Genomic DNA, 10747 nt, shown 5'->3' on the forward strand with positions numbered 1-10747 from the left:
GCTTTCTTTTCTTTTTTTCTTTTTTCTTTTTTTTTGTAGTGTTTTAAAAGGGCCAAGCCTAATTCGTTATATTGCTTAGGGTCCTATCAGATAGAATGTAAACGTCATTCTTTTAGCTTTTTTCGATTTTGTAAATTTCAGAGGGTACATTTCATAGCAAATAAATAAGACAACAATGCATTAGAAGGGAATAAAATTAAAAAAAAAAAGAAAAAGGAAAAAATTTTTAATAATATAAACAGCTGTTTAATATAAAGACTAACCAGATCAGTTCCATGAAATTTTAAAAAATTACATTGTATCAAAATAACAGAAATCCTGGTCGTCCTATACATTTTTTTTTCAGTTTTTCTTTAATACAAGATTTATTACCATTATTATTGTGTTATTATCATTATTATTGTGTTATTATCATTATTATTGTGTTATTATCATTACTATTGTGTTATTATCATTATTATTGTGTTATTATCATTACTATTGTGTTATTATCATTATTATTGTGTTATTATCATTATTATTCTTATGATACAATTAATAATTTACTTTCAACTTTTACCAATTTTATTAAATTACTTAGATATTAAAAAACTGCTGGCATATTGATCACATATCGTTACATTGCTGTGTTGTCATTCCTTCTTTTTTTTTTCTTTGAGACGCAAAATTCATTTCACTTCATTTGACTCATACATTAGCATTAATGAGTTGCATGAAGTAAAGCATATGGCTAATTTAAAATAATGCTAGGCTAATTATCCAAAATATTTTAGTACATATCCTAAAAAAAAGCCACATATTTTTTTAAACTTCTTTTATACTATAAAATTAATTAAAAACTCTGAAATTAATTCATACGTGTTAAGAATTATCAATAACAATTAAGTAAAACTATTTCTAAAACTCAAAACTTACTTTTGATAACATTACGATTTAATATTGATTTCTAGAATTGTAATTTTGTTTATGAATTATTCATACACGTAGTTATTGTTATGCAGTTTGCATTTAACTATTTCATTGTTTATTTAATTATTTCTATATTCAAGGCAAATAATGTTGATGCAGAGGTGATACCGAATAAAATACCATCATTTGATAATCAAACGATATCAGATGATCAGAAAATATACCTCGATTCTACAGCACTGATGAAACCTTCTGAAGATACCGAAAATAGCCAACAGGTTGTTGTTCACATTTGGTATCTGACTGACCTAATGATAACCTTTTATCAATGACCTTTCATCAATCACTGCGGTAATGAATTAACTGTTTCATACAAGAATGAAATATTCAAATCTTTTTCATAATTATTTGAATAAATGTGTGAATCGAAAAAAATTCTCACTTCATAATATCATTTTTTTTTCCATTTTTATTAATTAGATTAATTTCACACCCACCTTTTCAACTTAATAAATACGACGGTAAACTTTCGAATGCTTAATTTATTTTTTTTTTATGAAATTTAACTTATTCAAACAATGTCTCAAAGTTATCGCTAATGAAAATAGTACTCGTTCAAATATTATGAAGTATTAGCATTTCTATTTCAGATTTCCACATTTCATTCCAATAATACCCGTGATATGGATGAACTAGGAACTGCTTCACTAACACAACTACCAGGTATTTCATGTTTTGGTTTTTATCCATGTGAAACAGAAAGTTAAAATTAAAAACTTACTTTTGATGATCAATAAAAGAGCAGTTAAGGAAATTAAACCGATACTTATGAATATAATTAAACTTTACGGTCGAATTTGCCATTTAATACTTGCATAACTTGTTACTTTAAAAAAATCAGCGAAATTGATTAATTTTTCTGTATATAACTTTTAGTGTTATCAATAAGCTAATGTTATCAAACACATTGATTTACTTCATATCGATAGTCTACTCCATATAAGGAATGATAACATTAAAAGCTTGACGTATATTAGCTATAAAAGCTTAACGTACATTATATCACGATAACAATACATTATATCACGATAACAACGAAAGTAATACATTTGAGAGATCGGTCAATTCTGTTGATCATTTCTATTGATCTATTTTTAAAGGTTGCAATCGTAGAAGCATTCCATCACAGACTGTAATCTGGATTACATCCTCGTAAACTTATCTGATGATAAGTATCATTCCACAATGATCAACGTCCACCTTTAGTGCAACCAATAACGTCCTTTCTTTTACATTTGTTCATTTCTCCCTCCCATGACTGTGTTAATCTATAATAGTTATTTGATGTTTATATGACTTATGAAGGTCATGCTAAATATTACTTTTACCGTCAAGTTATTTGTTATTGTTAGTTAAGAATAAATTTTTAATTTAACTAACATGTCCTGTCCTACACGTATCTGCTTCCCAAGCGAAATATTGTCACAGCATATATTTCTCTTAGGAAGAAGCTTTCACGGGGAAATAAAATGAATAAGTGAAGTGTTTTCAGCTCATATTTGACAGTAATGAAAACCTTTCTGTTCTTGTGTTCAGATCAGTTAGAAAATTCTGCACCAAAAGAAGAAGTCATAACGGAACGGAAAAAAAGTTCAACAAGCAATGATATTAATACGGAACGGAAAGAATCGATTACTATCAGTGAAAAGGCTAGCATTGATTCATCAAATCATGTATACGATACACAACAGTATCCTACTATATCTGAAACTGAATCAACAGTACATTATGATACAAGTTCATATTACGAAAGTGTAGAGAGACAGATTGGTGATATCACTGAATCGACAAATCTTCAACAAACAGGTGTGCTTTTACTTCTGTATAATTTGTTTTTAGATTTAACTAAAATTTTCAAATCACATCTCAAAATTTGTCATGTCATATCCGGAATTTTAAACCGTTTATCACTATCTTATATGGTTAACATTTAGTTTTCTTTTAATGTATTGAAACTTATTTGTGAGAGAGGAAAAAATGTGACGAATTATCACATTGGAATGTAAAAATTTTCGAAATTTTACTTCGTCTTATCCAATTATTTGCATTTGATATTTCAGTATGTCATTAGCTAGGAGAAAATAATGTATTGCATGATTTTAGACGATAGTATGTTTTATCAGCAACCAAGAGAACATGAACAATATAATTATTCTTACAATGAACAACAGACTCAAAGCTTTGGTGAAGTCCAGAATGTACAGCACGATTACGGTACGACACCGTATCAAGATTATGAACAACAGCAGCAGAGTAAAACATTTACAAGTTATCAAAACTATGACCGAATGAATTACGCAACAGAATATCAGAGCTATAATGAACAGTCAACTATGAGTCAAGATTACACACAGCAACCGATAGCAGTGCAGCACTACGGTCAGCAGTCTACTGCGTTATCTGATTACGATACTTCACAGTACGACCAGTCACAAGGATATGGTTATGATAGCTACAATGCTTACGCAGCATCTTATGTACCATCAACAGATAGCCAAAATTATGTCAATCAAAGTGGTTCGGATTCCTATACAGGTAAAATATTTGAGAAATAAAGTTTCTGAAATTGGAGTGTCAAGATCTCTCAAAGTGCTTGTCTGAGAGAGTCGATGTGTTTAGGAATTTCTCTATTCAGGATATGGATTGGTTAACAACATATGAAAATCGATTTTTCGATAATTCATAGTGAAGAAATAACTATAGGCTAACATAGTGGAAATAAAAAGATGAAATTTATAAGAACTGCTGGAAAAATTATCATATTCTATAATTATGCGGAAAATGTTTAGGTGTTGTCGAAGAAACAACCAGCGATTACGGTATTCAACATTACCAGGATCATGCTGAAGAAAATCCTGTTATGTCTATCCATGCTAGCGATGGCTATCGACCTACCGTGATACCACAATACATTGCACCATTATTTCCAACCGTAATTAGGTATCTTTTTGTTAAACAAAAAAAAAAGTTTCCATAAGCTAAACTATATCATAGGTTGTACATACTCATTTTATTATGATAAGGTGATAATGATCGGATAATGCGTTGGAATAAGGAATAATTTAAATGCAACAAAATGAAGTTAACAAATGAATTTTAGCCTATTCGATGATGTATTCTTTTTCAGCTCGGAACCAAATCCATTTTCTTGGGAAGCACAAGAAAGTAAAGCAGCAGCAATGATTACAGAACCTTTATCACAACATGTTATCCAATCATCAAAGTTATCTCCGACAGAAATATATCAACAAAAGTCTGTTAAGCTTGAACATTTTTTATCTCATTTAAAATGAAATTTAATTTTTAGTATATTTGGGCAAATTTTCTTTCTTGTTTTCTACTTTTAGTTAATACAATGTTAAATAATTTTAAATAAGAAATTGCTATTTGTTTATTTTTACGCATACTTACCCAAACTTAATTTTAATTGCTTTATTTAATTACAACTTAATTCATATCCCAATAATTAGTTTCTCCAAGTGTTATTATAAATTATGTATGAGCACAGTCGAATATTGGTTGACGATGGTTTATTGATAGATGGAGAAGTGTCATATGTTAACAGGAGAGTTTGCAAAAAATATTGAATACAAACTTGATCACCAAGTTGATTGAATTGATTGACTAAGTCAAAGCGAACACTTGGTTGAATGATTTTGATATATTTTGTTAGGTGAATAACTTTATTGTAGAAAACTTCTGAATTGTAGAATGGCCCGTTTTAGAATGACGCTTATGTGAAATCCTTTTTGTCGAATGACATGATTCCTACTGTTTGTCCGTATTTCTGGTGTAATGAGAGTTTATTGATAATAATTCAAGAGGTTAAAACTGATTGACCTCAAGATGAGCTGAAGTTCCTTGTAATATGCCGACATCGACCTGAAATTCTTTAAAATATACCGACATTGTATATGAACTTGATAATTAACATGAATTGATTTACAAAGTTTTACAACACACATATTTACAATATCGACATTATTTTTATATCAAAAATATTTCGTTTCATACCAACAAATGTCGCAACTATTTTGGATTTTGAATAATCTAAAATTTATAAATGCTTTAAAATTTTTTTTACTCCTAAATTAATTATCAAACAAAGTTATGTAAAGTTTTACTTCTGGTTTTCCTAGAAATTTCCTTTTTTTTTTTTCTAGAGAAATACCAACAGAAAGTGATAGTGGCGTTGAAATTGTTGAGGAAGTGAAGCGAAAACGTAAGTGATACAAACAAATACTCTATTTTACAGTATAACAGATGCAATGTATTGTGATTATGTCGAATGTTTGTCTAAATTTTCTTTTTCTCTTTTTTTAGGAGTTACAAAACAATATTTTTGTTATTCAATTACTTTTTTAAATAATATTTTAAGCAATAAATTTCTTTTTCATCTTTTAACATTGCTTCATAATCGAATTCTATTCAGCAACATTGAAATTTTTGTTGAAATTTGATTTCAAATAAAAATTGCCATTCATGAGATAATATGATAAGTTTAACTGTTTTTAGCACCATTACGACCTGCTCCACCATCACCATCTGTTGAACGTTCAATACCACCAACACGACCTCCAATGCCACTTTCAACAAAACCAAAATATTCTACTGAATCACCATTGCATCAGGAATTACCGCTCAAACTGACAGAATCAGAACCGGAAGAAGATGCTTGGACGCAATTTAAAAAATTAACAGAAAAAGCTACAACAGCAGTTAAATCAACTGAAGAAAAATTGAAAGAATTGGAAAAGACAACAGCTGCCAAAGATCTCAAGGATGAAAGTTACCTCGCACAGATTGGGTATGTTTTCTTGATGGGAAAGGCAAATGAATGATAAATGTTGCAATGTCTTTGGGGTTTTTTTCCGGATACATTCCTGGTAGTACTCATTTCTTAAAAGGAGAGAGGAAGACAGATGAAAAAAGATGAATGATAAATGTTGCATTGTCTTTGGAATTTTTTCCGGATCATCCTCGACTACAGTCAATATTTAGTGATAGTTTGATCTGTTGATTCGAAATTCTCTAATATAATTACTTCTAGCATTGTTTGTTACAAATTTGGTTGAGTTTATTAAAAACTTGCATAAATGCGAAAGTTTGCAGTGGTTCTCAAGCATACATACCGGAACATGCCTATAAGCAAGCACGAGAGCAGGGATCTTTAACTGCACCAGTAAAAGAGAAGAAGACAATGAAATATGGGAAATCGAAGAAAATGCCGACACCGGAATTGACATTAGAACAAGTGGATGATATGGATCGAGCTGCTATGGAGCTTGTTAAGAAGATGGCTGCTACAAGAGTTGATCTACAGGTTGGATTAATTTATTAAATTTTTTGTTTTTCAATATCACCGTTTAATTTTGATATAATAATGTTAATATATACCTATAAAGATTGACCTTTAGCCATCTTTAAGATGATTTACTTAAAGTGTCGGTGTATTAGTGTATTAGTAACCTTTGAGTTAGTTTATAAAATAACAAATTAAAATACACCGTAATATGTAACTTAAAATATTGGCATAAACTTTTGGTTTATCAAAATTTTATTTTAGCATTCCCAGAAATGGAAATGCTAAAATATATGTGTTTTAGCACTGCAAATCGTTTATCTATCAGGCACATTTTCAGTTTTATTCGCTCAAATATTGTTAATGCAATAATTATCACTTATTTGTTTTCTGATTTCTGTTTTGAATTCCTGGAATTTAAAAAAATATAAGATAAATGAAGAAAATGTACAGTGAATCATATTTGTAGGATTGGAAGCCACCAACAGAACAACAACAAGATCCATCAACTCGGAACCAGATACCAAACGAATCATCTGATGAAATGTTAGCATTGTCATACTCGCTAAATCAAATTAAATTAAATTTCCAAACTCATTCACAGTATATTTATGTTAGAAAGCAATAATAAATTAGAATGTTAAGCAGCAAATGTTAAATTTATATAATAATTGAAGTATTAGTACTTATCATTTGTGAAACTTATTTCAAGAATTTAATTTAATTTAACTATTTTAATTTAACCTTCAATTTTCTAGTACACCAGCTAAATCGAGCAGTAATGATATGCTAGATAAGGAGGCTTCAGATGTGTTTAAAGAAACAACCGCCATGGCAACTTTTAGTTATCTTTATGAAATTTATGACGAATTCACAATTAATTAATTAATTCATCGATAATTGGTTTCAAGAACTGAAATCCATGTCTAACCAATCCTTTCTACCTTTAATCCTTATTTATTTATTTTTGCCCATCAATAGAATAATTAATTATTTATTTTTAGTAAGGTTAAGATTATCATTGCTAGTGCTGAAATGGTAATGAGTTGTTAACTGAGGATCCAAAAGATTATATAAAATTAATCACCGGCTTAATTTCCATTTAAACCTGGATATTATGATAAATAAGTTCGTAGAATTTTCTCCATTATTCATCATCAGCATATTGATTATATTATAATATTTAAGCCAAGAGCCAAATAATCGAACTTGGACTGGTTTTGATGAATCACAGTCGGCTGAATTACCACCATCTGAATCAGGTTTCTTCGCAAATGCTTCGGCAGTTCCAGTTTCACCGGACAAAGCATTTGGTAATTCGAGTACTGTGTCTGGTGAAGAAAAAGCTTCGATCAATGACCATTTAATTGACGAGGTATCTATGCAATGATCGTTTCATTATATTATTAGCAAGAAAAAAAAAGAAAGCATGTAGTACCATTTTGAGTGATAATTAATAACCGGTATTAATTACTCTCATTAATGTATCTGGATTAATTTACAGGACTATGATCCATTCAACGTATGTTCTGCGGATGATTTGGTTAAAGAAGCAAAAGCACGAGCTGCTGCAGCAATTGCTGCAGAAGAAACTGCAGGAGATATTAATTTCTTTGCTACTGCTAAAGTAATCGAACAAAAAAGTGACGTTAGTTCACCAACTCAAGAAGGTGGTAGTCCAGCAAGTTCACGACCTGCTGGATTTGATGATGAATTCCGAGTGGAAGTTAGTTTTTTAGTGTAGATTTGATATATAAGTGATACTATTTGTCGCAGATCAGCGAAGAAACTTAGTTAGCATTAGTTAATAGTAATGATATGAAGTCTAATATTATTGCCATTAGTTGATAATAATGATAAGAGCTTTAATATTATTGGCATTAGTTGATAACAACGATAGGAATCCTAATATGATTAGTATTATTTGATAACAATAATAAGAAGTTTAGTGTTAGTTTAGTACCATTAGTTGATAGCAACGATAAGAATGCTAATATTATTAGCATTAGTTTGATAACAACGATAAGAAGTCCAATATTATTAGCATTAATTGATAATAATAATTTCAACATTTTGTAAAAGAATGCTTCATTTATTTTATTTATTATTTAAGATAATTAAATGGAAAACGTAACTTGAACAATTGTTTCATTATTGAAACGAATCAATTACATTTAATTTAAAACAAGAAAAAGTTTTTTTTTAAATTCAGTTCTTAAAAAAATTTTTTCCTCTCAAATAGTTAAATATAAAAGAAATTTTCAGGATGATGCAATTAGTACGCCAAGTCCATTGTATGATGAAGATGATAGTGAGCAGTTAACTGATTTTCCAGCTAAATTTACCGGTGATGGTTGGGAAATGATGATCCGATATCCGATAAAGAAAAAAATTATGAGTGATCGTTATTGGAAGCCATGTTACGTGAGATTACGTGACAATACTCTTTTCTTGTTCAATTCAAAAACTGAACAAAAATCATTCATGGAAATTTTATTACAGGTTTTCAAATTTTTTTCTCATTTCGATTTTTCGAACTAAATATTAAATGATCTTTAGTCTTAAATTTTAGTCTACCTGTATTATAGCTTGTATTCCTGTTTGAAAAACTAGCTTTCCCTATGAATTTATACTTTTATTCAAGTCATAGAATATGAATATAAACCCGAAGCAAATGCATTATTTCATTGACTTTACCTTATATTACTCACCTGTATTACCTTCATCATATGCCATATTGCATAAGTTATGACATTCATGATGAAGTTTAAATTCAGTTGTTTAGATATCAGTTATATCTCCTTGTGATTGTAATGGATAATGATAGAACAATTGGTTGATCCTTATTTATTCATCACTTCGTCTAATTAAAATTATCAATTTAATTTATGGTTGATTTAATACATTTACTTATGATTACTAACTTCGCAATTATTGATTTTATTTCTAAAAAAGTGATTAAGTCATTTTTATATGTAAAAATGACTTGATCACTTTTTGATATCCTGACTAATTTAAAATAATTTGATAATTTCAGGCGACTTATTCTCTTTCGGATCCGACATTGCAAGCATATGATGTTTACGGTAAAATTCATACGGTGAAATTGCAATTTGTTGCATACAAAGAACGAGTTGGCATTAGACCAGGTGTATAAATAAATGCCGATAATTGGATTTTCTTAGATCTAGAACTTCAACATGAAATTTTACATTATTTCCTTGCCTTAAATCATTATTTAAACAATCATTGCTTAATCATAATTTTAATCAAAATTTTGAAATTGCAATTTAAGCAGTAATTTTCTTCAGCATTCTAAAAATTAATTAAGTTATTAGTTACAACTGGTCAGCACTTTCTTCATTCATTTATGCACACTGCCTAATTATGTATTTAATTTTATTAATAATAACTTCTGTATTGCCGTTACTGTCTGAAAAATAAAGAAATATTATCAGAAGTAACTTTTTTCTTGTAAATTTTCAGGACAAATTTCACGACTGGTAGAAGGACATGTGACAAAATATGGTTTACCATTGGAACATTCGGCGCAATGTACCGTACTACTAAAATTTGGATCGTTAAATGCAGCGGAATTGTTCACATTTGTTGCTACTATTGAAGATATCCTCTTTCGATGTGTAGCTGTACGAAACAATGCGCCTCTATATAAGCAAGATGAAATTCAGGTATTAAACTGATAATATTTTAATGCATAATTTTGCAATATCCAATTTAAACAATTGATAATTTACTTAAAATAAATTTTAAAATTATAAATCGCTATCAGTTATTAGTTACAAACTGATCAACACTTCCTTTATTCATTTATTACTTAATCTATTCACAAGTGTTTGCTGCAAGTTGCCTTTGAGTTCATATAAGTTAACTGATAGTAATTTATATGTGTAATTTATCCTTTACCGTTGCTGTATGGAAGAAAAAGAAAATTTAACATGTTCAAAATATATAATCACTTAAAATACTTAAAATATATGGTTATTGTTTTTAAAGATAAAAATCAAGTAATAGCAGGTAAAGATAAGCACAAATAACTTTACTTTCATTTTTTTTTTGCTTTTTGGAAAAATTTTATATTACTTTCAAAAAGATTCACTGTTACGATGAATATGCTGCTCATGTGGATAAATTCAATATTCTGAGCAATCAAAAAGCTCGTGTACGATTATTCTGTCTTGCATTCGTTTCCGGATCACCTATACTTGAAATTGGTCTTAATGATCGTCGCAGACAAGGAAAGGTTTGTTTATTAATCATTTTAAAAATTCAACAACTCCTTATCTGCAATATTTTTTGCATCATATTATTATTATTATTATTATTGTTATTATTATTATTATTATTTATTATTATTATTATTATTATTATTATTATTATTATTATTATTATTATTATTATTATTATTATTATTATTATTATTATTATTATTATTATTATTATTATTATTATTATTAT

The 10747-nt window shown here is 28.7% G+C and overlaps 1 protein-coding gene across 1 annotated transcript in view; it reads left to right on the top strand.

Annotated features, from left to right (window-relative positions):
* Positions 1–995: 995 nt before the first annotated feature.
* LOAG_18827 (CBR-UNC-41 protein) overlaps positions 996–10747 on the top strand; it is a gene marked incomplete at both ends in the record, with an annotated part of 12495 nt that continues 2743 nt past the window's right edge. Inside the window, 16 exons of the mRNA XM_020451490.1 lie at positions 996–1187; positions 1560–1632; positions 2506–2775; positions 3073–3504; positions 3759–3909; positions 4097–4222; positions 5133–5191; positions 5485–5776; positions 6082–6292; positions 6741–6817; positions 7460–7646; positions 7776–7997; positions 8537–8773; positions 9309–9420; positions 9758–9960; positions 10383–10532. Of these exons, the coding sequence (XP_020304720.1) occupies positions 996–1187; positions 1560–1632; positions 2506–2775; positions 3073–3504; positions 3759–3909; positions 4097–4222; positions 5133–5191; positions 5485–5776; positions 6082–6292; positions 6741–6817; positions 7460–7646; positions 7776–7997; positions 8537–8773; positions 9309–9420; positions 9758–9960; positions 10383–10532 (2994 nt within the window). The remainder of the gene's footprint in view (positions 1188–1559; positions 1633–2505; positions 2776–3072; positions 3505–3758; positions 3910–4096; positions 4223–5132; positions 5192–5484; positions 5777–6081; positions 6293–6740; positions 6818–7459; positions 7647–7775; positions 7998–8536; positions 8774–9308; positions 9421–9757; positions 9961–10382; positions 10533–10747) is intronic.

Source organism: Loa loa (assembly GCF_000183805.2).
Source record: "Loa loa unplaced genomic scaffold supercont3.563, whole genome shotgun sequence".
Classification (NCBI taxonomy): Eukaryota; Metazoa; Nematoda; class Chromadorea; order Rhabditida; family Onchocercidae; genus Loa; species Loa loa.